The following is a 16,827-nucleotide window of genomic DNA, read 5'->3' on the forward strand; positions in this document are numbered from 1 at the left end:
ACCCTTTACGTGTTTGTGGAAGGAACGGAGCAGCTGTGGATGCCCTCTTACAGGCAGCGCTTCTGTTTGGGGGATTTTAAGGGAAGCCATTTGCAATGCAGAGCCTTTTCTTCCGGTTTCTGAGTGAGCTAACATCTTCCGTCTGAAACCTTTTAAAGTAGCCTGATAGCACAGGCCACTCTCACAGAATACGATCCAATGTATGTTGGAAACACCCAAAAGAGATTAGCCGTGTTTTAATTGCATAATTCAGTATTGCATATACATTAACTTGTATCAAAGCCATTTTACAGAACAAATATTACTTTCTTGGGGCTTTTAGAATTCCTCAGAGGTCAGTTGCATAGGCTGTAAACTAGAATTACAAAGAGATAACTTTCTTAAGGTTGCGAAACAAGTGATGATTTAAATAGGAGTAGAAGCCAGCAGAGTCTAGCTTCTCCCTGTTTTCGCCTCTCTTATTTTTCAGGGAAGAAAAGAATGTGGACCCTACTGCATCGTGTTTTATTATAAAAAATTAACTCTTCATATTACTCCTTTGCTAACAGAAAGAGAAAAAGGCATTCAGGATAAAGACTGTAATTAGTGCAAACACCGTGTATGAGAATACTTACTTACCTAGTTACGTTGCTGTTTTAGGTGGAATACCGTAGAGAAGTTTCTGCTTAGTGCCAATGGGTCTCCCCGCTTTAAGATAAGAGTCAAAGCTAACCTTTAGTTAGTTGAATGAAAAATTTTACATCGAGTAAGTTAGTTTGTGAGTGTCTTAAATTTGTTTCTTATATGTTAATGGATGGTGACTCTGTCCACCAGTTAGTGTGTGTGTGTGTGTGTGTGTGTGTGTGTGTATAAGAGAATACCAGGAAGATCTACAAATACTTTCATAAAGCTACCCAAAGAATGACCTTGTTTTCTTTCTCTTTGTCCCCCAGGAGGAGACCAAGCTGATGGTTACCTGGGACAGGACAGCTCTGATGATAATCCCAGTGGAGCTCACGGCCCCTCCCTCATGTCAGATGCACCTTTCCTGCCCGATTATCAGGATGAGGGTGAGTGTCACCGGGCGTCATTTGGCGCCCAGCTGAAGCTGCCTCCTCTAGATTGATCATCACTAATCTGCACAGGAGAGCTATTGGTGTTTTGCGGTGCTGATCCCCCTGGGTGATCCAATGCTTCTGAGGTTCATGCATTTAAGGAAATGCTAATTCCACGATGGAGCGAGAAGACATCATTATTGATCTTTTTAAATAAGAACCGTAGCTCAGAAGCTAAGAGGGCATCTTAAGATTGCGACGTACTCTGCTTTCAGATTTCTTAGCTTTATCGAGTTGCATAGGAATCGGAAGCATCCGGGCAGTGGTTATTAGATGATGACTGTATGGTGGATCATTGGAGACCCGCGTGCTCATCACATTGGAGCAGGATGCTGTTTTCGCTCATGCTGTGCGCACCCTGGATGGGGTTGGGGTTGGTCCAGAAGGGAAAGCAGTCACAGGCACCACAAGGCAAATCTTCGTGGGGCATCAGTTGTACTTGAAGTTTTGAGAAAGGGAGGGGTTAAATGAGTCAACTGTTAAAACACACATGGGTGTGTAACAGGGTAGAATGCAAAATATATATGAATTGTTAACAAAAGCTACACTGTTTTAAGGATTTGGGTCTGGTGGCTGCCAGTGTCAGGCCCTTGTCTGCATCTCTCAAGGGTCTCTTTTGGTGCCTGGCCACTTGAACAGGTTTGATCATCACCGACGCACATGAGTGTCTTGTCAAAATCTCTCTCGTGCCTTTCCCAAGGGGTGGAAAATGGTAGAGAAGTTATTAGATGGAATATTAAATTAGAAGCAGACTGCTCACTTGGGGGTGGGATCAAAATTGGTAACTCATTTCCTAGTTCTCATGATTCATTTGTAAAGTTTCCATTTCTTTTCCCTCCCAATTTCCCTATAACTTTGCTGTTTTGTAAGCATTCAAGTCCCTGTTTCCCTTTTCTTTCCATTAATTTATTCATTAATTGTTATTTCATCCAACTTTTTTAATGATTCACACTTTGCCTCCTTTCCCCAAATTGACAATCTCATTGGCGCTTCCAGTTCAACCATGCAGACACATTATATTTTGCCTGATTATTGTAGACCAGCCCAGGCGAGGGTTTCCAAGTTTGAGATCTGTAACTACAGCATTATGTGGGTCAACTCATGCAACTAAAAACGTTGCATGGATTGAGAGCTTAATAATTACACCGGCAACTGCTTGGTGATTGTTGAAGATTAACAGTGCAAAGCATGGAGAAACCAACCTTTCATTTGTTTTTTTGATTAATCCAATGCTTGGGAGAATTTTAACAATAGTGCCTCGTTAGCCCATAGGTAACTTATTTGGCATTTCCAACTTTCCGAAACGCAGCTGAGAACACAGTACGAAAACCAGAAAGACCTCTAAATGGAGATAGATGTCGCTGCGTCTCCAGCCATCGCTTCCGTGCATTATTCTTGGGAAGGCCGTCCTGGGACTCCGCCTCTTACAGGTGTCCGACCAGGACAGTGCTTTAGCTTCTTGGCCTGCAGTTAAGCATAAAATGAGAAGAGGCGATTCTGTGAAGGACCAACTAACAGATACTATGAGGGTAAGAACGTGGAGACACGTTAAATTTTATCTAGAAAATAAAATGTGTATAAACAAAAACAAAGAAGCAAATAGGCAAACCCACAGCCCTGGAGGCAATCCCAACTCAGAGAGACCCTCGGAATCTGGAATCTTTGTGGAAGCAGGCAGCCTTGTCTTTCTCCCGTGGAGCAGCTGGTGGGTTTGAACTGTTGATGTGTAGTTAGTGGCCCAAGACCACCATGGCCGGGACTCACATAACTGCAGTCGATGGTCATTTGGGTGTTGAAGAGGGAAAGGCCCCAACTCAGTCCCTAAAAGCTCAGTACCCTCATAAATTTCTAGCTGAACATTTGACTTGTGTACACTTAATATTTGTATTCCAAACAATTCACACATATTATCATTTAATCCTGAGTAAAGTCCTAAGAGGTAGGTGCTAGGGGTGGCCTCATTTTGAAGATTTGGACCCTGGGACCCAGAGAAGTTAATTTACCTACATTTATACAGCTGTTAGCTAGTAGGGCTAGAATTTATACCTAAGTTGTAGGATGGCTTCTCTTAATCATTCCAGTATTCTGACCTGAGTTATACTAAAAGATGGATTGATGTTGTAAATATTTTGATTAAGGCTATTTAGGCACACAACGTATTGCCATTAAATATATTGAATTTTAAAAAATCAGTGTTGAAAGAGCCATAGAGCCTTATTCTCTGGAAGAACTTAAAGTGAAAAACTTTGTTTTTATAGTAGTCCCCCTAAGAGAAGTGCAAACTATATTTTTAATATTAAATTCTTAAAAGACTTTTGTTTTTAGTTCTGTACTTAAAAGCTAAAAGTAACATAGTCAGTGGTAGAGGTATCGAGATAGCGTTTCGAAATGAGTTTTTGCTAAGCATTGAATCTAGCACAATGTCTGAGTATCTGACATACAGGAAGCTCAATACGTGTTTTTTTCTTCCACCTGAAAGATAAAGGTACATGCATTTCCTGTGAAATTAAAGAAAGGCTATAAAGATGTTAGAATTTTGAGTAAGTTTCATTTCCTATTTAATTACATTTTACCACTGTAGATAAGGATTACGCTTGATTTGCTGCTTATTCATTATTTTAACAAAATTGTATTTCAGAGAGCCTAAAGCAAGGTACACTGCTAAGTTGGCAGTCACTATGCAGTGACAAAGGAAACATAGTCCCTGCCGTGGGGTTTACTGCTAACGTTGGGGAGATGCATTATGAATAAGCAGAAAATGAACAAAGATCAATTCACCATGTTCATTTGCTGGTGACCAGCAAAGTTGATCCTTTAGGAAGAAAAATATTTTCCAACCTTCCTTGTGATGAAAATTTTTTGGAATTAGCAGAGCAGTGTCCTAAAGTCACAATTACAGCTGGGCCCTCGGTCTGACCCTTCCCCCCAATGACGTTTGGGATGAGAAGTCATAATCACGGTGCGTGGCGTGTTTGGGTCATGCTTTTGTGAAAACTACAAAGAGATGTAGAAGAAGGTAGAAACTTGGCCAGATACACAGAAGAAGGAGAAGAAAGAAAACCACGGTTACAGGCCAACCCAGGCCTAACAGCACGCGTGTGTTGCTGCGTAATCACAATTCTTCCTTGGTTTACTTTGGGAATGCCTGCAGTGTAAGGGCGACAGGCTGGACGCTGGGAGATGTCCACGGGGGCACAACCTTCCCATAGGGACTGAAAGTTTACGAACAAGTAGTGGCGTTCAAACATTTACTCCTAGAGAGTCGTAGTTTCCAGTATATTGAAGGGGAAATTTTAGTAAGAAACACTGAGTGCAATAACTTTACCAAAATCACCTCGTCACAAAGGCCCACGATCCCTTTGCTGTCAATGTTCAATCCATATAAAGAATTGGACGGCGTGCACATCTATCTTTCACTAGCCCGATAGAGAGCACAGAGGGGCGTGGAGGTGCAGGGAGGAAGTGACTGTGCGTAAACAGGGTAGAGTGTGACTCCTTCTGGAAGAAGGAGAAAAATAAAATTGTTTTGTAAATGAAGCCACCGAAAATCCACAAGGAGATATTGTCGTATATTCTTTTTTGTCATAGATTCCTATAGATACAACGATCACATGCAAAGGATGAATGACCGGATCTTGGACGGCGATCCCTTTCTAAAAAGCAAAGGGAAATGGGCTTGTGTTTACCTGGGAATGCTGAGGGGTAGCGAGGGCTTCGTTCTCCAGGAGGAAGGGAGGCAGGAGAGTGTTTGAAAAGGGGAGCCGTGGGGGCAGCTGCGAAGCAGACTAACAGCGAGGAGAAGAGCTTATTGTTGGTAAACAGGTGCCATTTGATTTAGAAGAATTGCAGACTCATTAAAAGAAGGGCTACTAGTGTTTAGTTTCAGCCGGTGTTTCTTCGGAAAAGTACATTAAAAATACTCACAGAGAGGTGCTCGCGTCAGCAGCACATATACTAAAATTGGAACGATACAGAGAAGATTAGCATGGCCCCTGCGCAAGGATGACACGCAAATTCGTGAAGCGTTCCATATTAAAAAAAAAAAAATACAGAGAGAAGATGCTGAAAGTAAAGCAAGTTCATTGTGTGCAGCTTTAGTTTCAGGACTTAACATTTCCCTCCTGCTTTCATTTTAGTCTTGAAATACAAGTCAAATTTAGATGGAAGAGTATAGATAATTATAATAGACTTTTTGTTGATCTCTTTGGACTTTTATAATGGGAACGAAATACTAGAGACGACTGTATTTTAAGGTAATGTTTTTAGTACTATGAAGTAGAAAAGAAAGTTTACTTTCTTGATTTGATTTTACGGCTGGGATTCACGTTTCTCGTCGACTTCATTGTACCCGAGTCAGAAACAACGACTTAAGGAGTTGAAGGGACTCATAAGATCTAGTAGGGCAGCCTTTTCTGGTGTGCTTACAAGACTGGGTGGAATGGTTTTTATGGGTTATTCATTTGCTTCTGATAGCCACGCTGTGGGGAAGATACAATCATCCTCATTTTATAGATAAGGAATTCGAGGTTTGGGGAGAGTGATTTGGCCACCAGTAGCATGTGTAATTCGAGGGGTGGGGGTGGGAGTGGGGTTGGAATTAGAACAGAACCCAAAGCTGCGGCTTCCCCCAGAGCTCTGAGTAGTGGGTGCTTGTCCCTGCAGACGGCCACTTGGTGGGCTGAGCATCTCTCACTCCTACTGCTTTTCCTTTGCACAGAAAGTTGATTTTTAGAATAAAGACATTAGAAACTAAAACTTGTCCTCTAAGTGCTACTTTTTTAAGAAAAACCAAATCTTACAGTGTTTTCCACAAAGACTTGCACAACTGTTTGGATTCCCTTCAATAACGTATCTGCAAGTTCAAAGTACTCTTAGCTGCTTTCCTCTGAACTTCTAAGTGTTTCCTAATTCCCTTCGTGAGCATTCCCTTTAACCGAGGTGTGATTTAGGAGCCGTGTTTGTTTTCTGTCTTGTCTTAGTTTCTGTGGATTCTTAAGCCTTTTAAAATGATTGATTTCCAATTTTATTATATTAGAATCCAAGAACAAAGTCTGCATTTTGATTCTTTGGGCTGTCCCCCCCGCCTTAAAACATGCGTTGCTGTGGTTTCAGTAAAAGTTCACAGGGCAAATGGACTTTCTATGACGCAATCCATGCGTATTTTGATTCATGATATTGAAGCGTCCGCAGTAGCACTCTTCCCGCTTCCATCCCGTTTCCATCCCCCTTCATTCTCGCTCCTTCCCGAGCCTGCTCCTTGGGCAAGGGCTGCCCTGTGTCGTTCTCTAGACTGTTTGAGACGCCCTTGGAGGTATGATGCACCATCACTGTACGTTCATGTGTTCCGTGTAATCCAGGAAGGTTTCCTGAATAGTCTTCATATGGGGGGTTTGTAATAGTATTCAGGTATATTGTTTCCTAGCTTACGCTTTTGTCTGTTGTTGAAACTGTTACAATAGCCAATTCTAGATAGGGATGTATCCGTTTTTTCATACTTTATGTAAACATTTTCAAGGTCATATTATGTACTACTTAGGAAGCCTGGTGACGTAGGGGTTACCCGCTGGGCTGCAATCCGCATGGTTGACAGTTCAAAACCACCTGAGTGGTTCCACGGGAGAAAGACTGGGCTTTGTACTCCCCCAAACAGTCAGAAGCTTGGGAACCCACCGTGGGGGGAGGGGGGGTTGATATGAGTCTGCATTAACTGGACGGCAGTGAGTTTTAGAGTTTATATGACCTCAAAGGGGCCCAAGTGGCGCAGAAGTTAAAATGCTTGGCTGCTAACCTAAAGGTCAGTGGTTTGAGCCCCCCCGCTGCTCTGCGAGAGAAAGATGTGACAATTTGCTTTCCAAAAGGTGACAGCCTGGGACTCCGTGGGTGGTCCTACTCTGTTCAGTAGGGTCCGGGGGTCAGGACTGACCCGAAAACAGTGAGGCTTTGGTTTTTATACCGCTCTAATTGTTTCACAATTCTTATTCCTCTTATTGAGCTGAAGTCCTATTCCTAGAACTTCTACTTATTAAACTAGGTGTTTTTTTCTTCAAAATCTACTTAGCGCACCCAGACAGACTTCAAATAAGCATAAAAGTATTTGTTCCCACCAGGTTTGAGTTATTTGCGGCTGTTACAACGACCCCATGTCCCACAGAATGAGCGTGCTGCCCAGGCCCGAACCGTCCTCACGATGGCTGTGATGTTTAAACCCATTGTTGCGGCCACCGTGCCAGCCCACCTCACGGGAGGGCTTCCTCTTTGCTGATGACCGTCTGCTTTACCAGCCATTCGTATGATTTCACGGAGCACATACATTGCCCTTCTTAAAGTGTCTGCTGAGTTCTATGAAGTAAGGAGGCAGGGCTTAGAGACACGTGACGTTACCATCCGTCTAAATCTTAGGCTGAAGCTTGCTGACAGCTTTGAAGGAAACTATGCATCTTTCAGGGAGGAACAGTTTACTCTGGGCCAGGAGCCAAGATTTGGCAATTCAGAGCTACCTGGAGGCTCCTCAGATCAGAGCCATTGGAAACCCTTTGAAGCCCAGCTCTGCACCGAAGCTCACGGGCCACCAGGAATCGAGCTGGCGCAGCGAGTTGGGTGTTTCGGTCTTCCTTGGAGTGTAAGAAGCCTCTGACAAGTCCGTCATTGAGCTCCGAGTGCCTGAAAGAGGGAATGACCTAGAAAGAGTGGGCCGTTTGCTTCCTTCTCGCGAAGGGGTCACAGGCCCATGACTTTCTTACATAACTGCTGTGACCAGACCCGAGTGTTTAGTTCTTCTTTATCTTATGATAGGAAGTAAATGAAATTGATAGAAGACACTGCCTCTCGACATATATAAACACGTAAACAACATGCGTATATACATACATACATTTAAGTCACCGTGTATCTTATTGCTTTTTATTCTTCCGACAGCTACTTTCCTCTTTGTTGCCAGCAGGTATACTTTAATAAACGCACGCGACTCCTGTCAACCCTGACGGAAGTTCATGTGTGTGTGTCAAGAGGCACATACTGCGGGACAAAACTTGTTTCCGGGTCAATGTTTGGGGAGCACAGTCCGAGTTCTACAGTAAAACCCCGACTTTCACAAGTATGGTAGATTTCTGAACAAGTTTTTGCTGGCCTCAGGTGAATCCATCGGGTTTCCGATCCCTGAGAGGAATTAAAGACTCGGGGTCGAGTTAACTGTGATAAGGGTAAGTAACCTGTCACTCAGGATCGCAGTGGCCCCTTCATGAGGATAAATGGCTTATTAGATCCAAGACATCATGTCGTTTATACAGTCTGGTATAAATCACAGTTGAAGATGACAAACTGGATTTCCAAGTCGACAGTAATTTATATAACTTAAACAAATGATGACCAAGGATTATACATGTTTTGTGAAGAATAAAAAAACAATAACAATTATCTGTCTATGAACTGCCCATTTTTCATCCTTTCGCACGGCATCATTGGGCTGTTGGTGCCTGTTTAAACTCTAGCCTTCCATCTAGTGCCCAGTCAAGCACTCTCACATATGTTGGTGGCTGGGGATTGCCCACAACGCTCTATCACTTACACAGACTCCTTATAGGGTTCATCCAAGTTTCCATACAAAAGCATGGAGAGTTAGAGCTGGACGAAGCTCGCCTTTGTTTTATACAAGAGGAAAACGAAATTCTAACGATGCCAGTCAGTCTAGTAGGCCCTAGGGTTAGGGCTAGCGAGTGGAAGAGTCGGTACCTAAATGGAGACCACTTCCCTGGGAGTGGCCTCTCCCCGCCCACACTGCTCCTTTCCACGGGATGATGGGCTTGCCTTCCCTTGCATGGTCCCAGCATGCTTTTCAGCTTTACAGAAGAGCTGATCCTGGATCTTGAGCTGTTTCTTAAAAGTCCCAATGAAGTTCGTCAGGCACTTAAGCCTCGCTTGCTTCCATTTTCTTCCCAGGACGGTTGGACAGCAGTACATTTTGTCAAGAATTCCCAGCAAAGCAATAACAAAACCAAGCCAGCCTCATTGTCATGAAGTCAATTCTGACTCATAATGACCCTATAGGACAGAGCTAGGACAGAAAGCCTCATCTTTTCCCCTTATAGTAGATGGTGGATCCGAACTACTGACCTTGTGGTTAGTAGCCCAACTGGAAACCCACTGTGCCACAATGACTCCTTACGAAGGGCTTCATCAGTGTTAAGCATTATGAACAGACCCAAGGGCTCAAACAGAAACTAAAGGTCTAGAAAACGGTGATGGCAACATGTGTACAAATATGCTGGATACAACTGATGTACGGATTGTTCTAAGAGCTGTAAGAGCCCCCAGTAAAATGACCTTTAAAAAAATTATGAATCTGAGTAACATAAAAGAAATCTTTTGAATTGATTTCATCTAGAATTGATCAGTTGTCTTTTTTGGCACACAGGTTTTTAATATATTCCCAGTGACGTGTTAGTTATTGAATGGTCACACTGGGTGCCCTTATTCAGCCCTTTCAGATGCTAGGTGGAAGATACAAAAAGACACAATGGGATTGCTTTGATTAGGGTGCACCTCTTCCAGTTGTAGAAAGAAGACTTGGACACCCACAGAATACAGAGTGCTGATGATTGGCACCCGTTTGCCGAGAAGACCAATCGGCCAGACTTGCAGTCATTTGGAAGACAGTGGAGATCATTTTGACCTGGGCTGAGCCAGAGTCTGTGCAGACGTCGTTTCCAGACGGGGAGCGTGAGGGGAAAGTCATTATTTGTAAGGCCAAACACTGATGGAGCCTGAACTTCCACTTTCATGAGGGGTAAAATAGCCATGGTTTGCATTAAGCCGCACATGGTGGATTTGAAATTGAGTGACTTGGCACCTAACGAGGTTCTTTCATAATGTTTCACATTTTCTTCCCTTCTTTGTCAAGTTGAAACATCGTCCAGTCTAATGGCAATGCGGAAGTTCTAGTGTATGAGTCTTCAAGGCGTCTCCTGTTGTTTCCGGCGATGAAATGAAAAGCCGTGTTTCGCTTGTTAGTGTAAATGTATACACGCAGCGCCTGCTTGCTAGAGGTGCAGGAAGCCCCCCCAGGGTGGCTAGCTTACCCAAGGCAGTCCTGTCTAGAGTTCCCAAGTTCTGGAGTCTCACGTAGGATGTTTTGAACCACCAAACTCTTCTTCCCCGAGCTGCAAAGTCATTAGCCATGTTTACCTTAAAATTTCAAGGTTCATTTAAATGTGGTGGACTCTTGCATCAATATTATAAGGTGACCAGGTTTTAACATTGGTCAAGCGGGACACCATTGATAAAACTCCTATCCTGGCGAAATGGCCACATGGCAGCCAAAAACCGTCTACCCTAGCTTGTCGTGCATTCTTTCCAAAAATCGGGACTTTTTTAAAACACCGCGGGACGCGGGAAAATTTGTTAAAAATTGGGACTGTCCCACCAAAAGCAGGACGTCTGGTCACCTTAAAATATACAACAAACTTCTTCAGGCCAAGTGTCTGTGCGAGGATTCGGGTCCTCATTAATTTTACATATACACCTTCAACCCGTCATGCTTTGGTGCTCTTTACGTTTTAGTAACCATAAATACTTTGGACCTAAAACAGAACTTTTCAAGTAAAAAGGAAGCATTGATCACGCTCCTTAAAGCAATGTTACGGAAGCACTTGTTAGGATAGGGTATTGTGATCTGTTAGGGAAAGCATTGAATTCATTAGCTATATTACACTTATGCCCAAACTACCTTGCGTGACAGCTTTCTTTATTATTATTATTTTTAGTATCGGGCGCTAAGTAGTTTACATCCTGGTGCTCTCAAACTCACAAGACCAAATTCACTTCCACTGATCCGATGCCGACTCCTAGTGCCCCCGTAGGGCAGAGGAGACCCACGCCGGCGGGATGCTGAGACTGAATCATTAGGGGCGTAGCAGCCTCCTCTTTCTCCCTTCGTGCGGCTGCTGGGTTCGAACTGGCCTGCCTGTGGAGCCCACCTTAGAATCCACTGTGCCGTCAGGGCTCCTTACGCACTCCACGCCCACTGCCAGCGAGTCATGTCAACTCATAGCGACAGGGTAGAATGGCCCCTTTGGTTTTATGAGGCTGCACCTCTTGACAAGAGTAGAAAGCCCCGTCTTTCTCCCTTAGAGCAGCTGGTGGTTTTGAACTGCTGACCGTCAGGTTAGCAGCCCAGCTCATAACGGCTCTGCCACCAGGACTCCTCCCCTCTGGCACTAGTGGGGGGCAAGAGAGGGGGGGAGAGAAGCACTAAACTGAATGGTTTATCTGGCTTGCAAAAGATCAGCATTTATAGGGGAGTTGTGATTCATGATACTTTCATTTATCGAGGTCTTTATCTAATTTTGACAGACCTAGTTTTAGAAATTGTCAGGACATAATTTAAATAGTTTGGTGTATTTTCATGAAATGCTCTGAAAGGTATAAATTATCATTGCTATGATTAATTTTAAAATTATATGATTTCAGATAGTATTATATTCCGTATCAATGATATGATTTCATCTATTATTAGGGTACTAGGTCTTGTTTTACCCAACAAAACATAGGGTTAACTGAGATTATGAGCTCTGCTATCTATAAATGATCATTATCATCATTGCGAGACATTTATGAATGGCCATGAACAGAGTTGGGTCTAGAGAGTGTCATTTCAGCTATCTAATCTAGCCCTTCTAATGAATCACATCATTCTTACTAATATCTCATTTAATTAATTATCAAATATAGCGACTGTGCTTGGGATCCTTCCTTTGCAGGACATCTTTTCCCGCCCAACTATTATCGCTAATTTATTCTTCATATCTAACCTAAACTTTTCCTTCCTTAGTTTCAGCCCACTGCTCTTTTCTATACCATCTTCTGAGACGGAATAATTCCCCTAATTCATTTAGATTGTTACTTTGAGAAGGTATTTAAGGACGTGAGCATTTCTCCCCAGAGCCTGCTCGCGTTCAAACTACATCAATTTCACTTCTCCTAATCCTTACCTCCCTCTGCCCCTGTCAGAGCCTACACTCCCCGGGTGTTTAATCACACTTCTTGATATTTTTCATTCCACGGGGGTAACCTATCCAAGAGCTTGCTGCCTCTTAGGAGGGAGGCACTAAGCATAACGCTTCCTAGAAACCACTAGGAGACGCCTCAGGGTTCATCTGATATTGTTGATGGTGATCATCTGGTGGGCAGCGCCGAGTAGTGCTTGCTTTGGCATATGTTGGAATATATGTGTATTTTAATGCCTTAATGTCTTATGGCCTGTTGTAATTGAATGTCTATAAAGTAGCAGTTAAGAGGGTTTTATAGACCTTGAAAGAGTTCAGAATTCTCTAGCCCCCTCTTGTGGTAAAAGAAAAGACTATTTTAGAGCGTTGCTGGATTTTTGGGGTTGTTTATTTAGTGAAAAGCAGGAAAGAAAAGATATATAAATTCCCAACGTGTAGCATAGGGAGCAAACTCAAGAATGAAAATAAAAATTAGTATATATGCACAGCGTGATCTAGAGACAGAATTCTAAATCCCTGCTCCTCTTTCTTTTTATTAATGCCCGATAAACAGAAGGGTCGTATTTTCACACAGTCATCATTTCAGCATATGGTTGCCCAAGTCAGGGAAGGATAAGTCAAATAAAACCATGACCTGAAGGGTTTTATATTCCTAAATAGATTTTCCAAGGCAAATCCTATCTGCATTTAAACCAGATTTATACATATGTTGTCTTTGCTATTTATAAATGGATAGGGTTCGCATTTCTAACAGGTTTAAACAGATTTACTATATATCTTATAACCACACGTTTTACTAGTTTTACAGCTTATTTTCCATGATAGACATTTTGAAGCAGTAACAAAACTCTAGGACGTAGCAAATAGCGAAAGGATGGCTGAACGGGCACACAGATGAGCTCATGGGCGTTGCCTGCAGAACAGTGTCCACAAGTAACAGAGACACTCGACGCAGCCGTTCTGTCTTCCAATAGCTCGTCTTTAAACCAGCGCCCATGAAAAGCTGTTGCTAGTCATGACTTCCATGGAAACGAAGAGATGAAGATTAGGCACTTTTCCTGGGGAAAAAAAAAAAAAAAAAAAGACGGCCACCCAACGTTGACTCTGAATCACAGTGACCCTAGAGGTAGATAGAATAGAAGTGCCCACAGGTTTCCAAGACTGCACGTCTCTGCAGTGTTCGCCCTGGGGGCAGCTGGTGGGTGTGAACTGCACTTTTGGGTTAGCAGGTGCGTGCTGTAGCTACTGCACCACCAGGGCTCCTAAAACACTAGAGGCGTTTTCAAACTTTGAGTCATGTTAAGTCTGATTGCCTGTAGCGTCCAGCGACATTCTGGTGAAAACGGGGCTCTGTTTAGCAATTCTGAGAGTTCTGGTGAAAATAGGGTTCTGTTGAGCAATTCTGAGAGTTCCAAGAAATAAGTTGAATGTGACCATACTTTTTAGTTTTAAATAGAGTCTTTTTCTTCCCACAAGCGAATTTTTAATAGGCCATTAATTGAGGGATTGCCAGAGAGAAGTGGTATAAGCATAGCAAGCCAAAATGAAAGAAGGGCTGGTGACGGGGAGATGAGTGAGACTGATGGTACAATATTTTAAGTACTAAATAGGAAACTGGTGGTGTTGATTGATTTTCTTTTTCCTTTCCTACCTGAAGTGGTGACAACTGTTGCATTTTTTAAAATAGGCAAGTCAATTAATATTTACTAAATGATATGCTGTGAATAAGATGTGAATAAATTTTTTGTGAATAACTCTTTAATCTTATATATGAACTCATTTTTAGTAATAACGTTTTCTATGAGCACCTGAAGACAAAATTTAACAAATTCAGCTATTCTCAGGAACAGTCTAATTTTGGTCTTTCCCAATAATTTGACCAAGTTTTAGAGATTTGCCTGTAACTAGAGTAGCTTACGTTGCTCATCCTGATTTGTGATATGTGCCAGGCATCTCGACACCTGGTTGGCCTGTTGTTTTTTCCCCAGGGAATTCTTGGGTTTTATGAAATCATGCACTTCCATAGAACTCCCTGAGCACTTTTATCTGAGTAGAAAATGACCATGCGCTCGACCGGTGCTACATACTACCACATGTGTCCCTACTGGTTTGGTAGTAATGAATAAATAGAATTGCTCCTTGATATACATTCTTTGGCTGTTGATTTTTAATTCCTCATATGTATTTCACAGAGCTTTATAAAGTATACCTTTCCCCATTAGAGATATGTTTTTACATGAGTCATGGGAAAAGTCATTCCAGGGTATCCGTTTATTAACCCGAATGTCAGTTTTAAGATTCTGTACTTTTTTTAGGAGGAGATTTAGGGAAATTATAAGTACCCATCTCTTGAGCAATTACAGCCAGTAAGAGCATACTATAGAAATGCTCTACTTTGATTTGTGTGGTCATCAGAAGGTGCACGATGGTCTGTCGTGGTGTTACGAGAATTGTCCACGTATCAACAAAAATAATTTTTCCTGGGAAACTATACCTGACTTCTGGTTACGTCTCTTTTTGAAATCACTATTTCACAATTTGAAATCGAGAGTGAGACAGACTCCTTCCTCTTTCCTGTTTTCATGCTTAGTAATTATGAATTCCTTTCTCTATTAAGCAAACATTTTACTAATTTTCTTGAGAAATACCAGAACGATTCAAGGAGCTCTTCACGTGGAAAGTTTGCACATTTGCATCCTCAGAAACAATATATTAAATTTAATTTTATGTTGTTAGTATTTTAAATGTTTTCTCCCTTCTATGGAATTTAATAAAATTTCCTTTTCATTAAACACACGTGGGAAACTTTTTACGGCTTTGTATTTGTTGTGTGGATAACATTTCAAACGGTGATTTCTTACCTATAAGTATACAAACATTTTATGTTTCATCCATTACTCAGATATAACACACATAGATTCTCTTACTTGGGGAGAAAAACGACATTTCCCAGCTACATAAGTCTCAGCTTTTCCTAAGAGAAAATAATACTTGTCAGAATAGTTAGTGTGCATATCAGATGCAAAGAAATGTAGACTGTTGGACTATGTTGGAAAAGTTGACATTAAATCCAGTTCACTTAGGAAGGCTGGGTTGCTCCACTCAATAGATCTAGGAAAAATAAGTAGAAACGAACACATTAATGATTAACTTTTAGGTGCTTATATTTTATAGCTAATGGTAGCCTTCCTTCAACCAGAATTATTCTTTCCTACATTCTTTGTCGGTTTTTAAGAAGTTAGTTAAGAGGAAATACTCAGAATTGTACAAGTGGTGCTTTGTTGAATTTTGCCCCTGGAGGGAGTCCAGGTGACACAGTTTCCAGTCTGCGGCGGATGGTTACAGTGATTCAGGAGATGTGTCCCCTCCATCGGTTTGACTGTTGCAGTTTGACTCTCTGACCAGGACATCCAAACTCCCTAGTCAAGCACCGCAGAAGCCGAGACCTAGGCAAAAAGTTACGTAACTTTAAGTTTACTTTTCTTATATAGAATAGGCGAAAACTGAGTTCTGTCTGATTTACTTATAATAATGGTCCTTAAACTCCTACCCAAGTTATCACTCACAATAATTCTAACATATTCTGCTTTTCAGTCCAAGTGATATAAGAGCATGCCAGGTATGATTTTCAATATATTGCAAAAGTGTAAAATTAAGAAAAGATTCCTATGAAATTTTTGCACACTCTGCTAAATGAATTATTGAAATTCCAATAAAGGACTTAAAGGAAAACACCTCAAAAGCAGTATGGATTTTATTTTTTCCTCAATCTTTTCTGCTCTCATAAATGTCTCCACGAGAGCTATATCTGCCGAGTTAGAAAAGAATAGATCCTGTAATATTTACCTGATGAGGAAGACTTTTAAAACGTGGCATCTTGATGTGAGCTATTGACTGAGGTGGGCTGGCAGAGTTACTGGCCTGGCAGATGCAGCAGGCTGGCAGTAAATCCATGTGGTAAAAATCCCCGAGAAGTTTCTGATTAAGAAACTTTTACTATCCTTTTAAAATGAAATATAGCGGTCATTTTTTAAAAGATAAAAAACAGATATTTTATGTTGTTGTCGAAATTCCAAGTTTCTGAAATAGTTTTTAATGAGTTCATCATAGGAAAGTTCCTGGATTTTAAGGGGCTCACTTAAATTATCAGCTCACAGTCTGGGTGTCCCGAGAAGATGTGAAAATAAATTATTAAAATCGGCCTATTCAGCAAAAAACAGAGTAAGATGTTGCATCTTAAACCAGAAAACTTCCATTAAAAGAAGAGTGAGTATTTTTATTTTAAAAAATGTTATCAGCGATTTAAAGCTGGAAGGGTTAAATTGAAGAAAATATATTTTCAAATAACAAACCTAATCAAAAATAAATATGCACTTACAAAAGACAAACTGCAATCATGAGGTAGTTGTCAAGAGCACATTACAGGTAGCATTTCTACGTAGTAAGAGCAATAATTTATCAAAAATATGTGAAGAGACTTTCTAAATATTAAGCAATTTTATTGGGGTAATGAATTTTGAAACGATATTTTATCTACGTTTACATATAAAGTAAATGTTTTAAATAATTTGGGAATGAAATTTCCAAGATGGTGCCTGTCAGTCAGTCAATGAATATATCATCTGTCTTTGGATGTTGTATGAACTACTCTTTGAGCGAAAATTCCATAAATCACCCTTCTCCTTAAATTTTTCCTAAAAGCTAGTGTTTCCCCAACTAGACTTTGTTTTTTT

At 41.4% G+C, this 16,827-nt stretch overlaps 1 protein-coding gene and 1 non-coding gene across 2 annotated transcripts in view; both read left to right on the forward strand.

Moving 5' to 3' along the window:
- Positions 1–16,827, forward strand: part of SKAP1 (src kinase associated phosphoprotein 1) — a 329,530-nt gene that overhangs the window by 76,491 nt on the left and 236,212 nt on the right. Inside the window, exon 4 of the mRNA XM_045299317.1 lies at positions 933–1,049. Within this exon, the coding sequence (XP_045155252.1) occupies positions 933–1,049 (117 nt within the window). The remainder of the gene's footprint in view (positions 1–932; positions 1,050–16,827) is intronic.
- On the forward strand, positions 5,025–5,131 carry LOC115873014. The gene has a single exon (XR_004048189.1). It is a non-coding gene; the product is annotated as a U6 spliceosomal RNA (small nuclear RNA).

This window comes from Echinops telfairi, unplaced genomic scaffold (assembly GCF_000313985.2).
Source record: "Echinops telfairi isolate 266 unplaced genomic scaffold, ASM31398v2 ScPeMD7_7458;HRSCAF=8496, whole genome shotgun sequence".
In the NCBI taxonomy this organism is placed as follows: domain Eukaryota; kingdom Metazoa; phylum Chordata; class Mammalia; order Afrosoricida; family Tenrecidae; genus Echinops; species Echinops telfairi.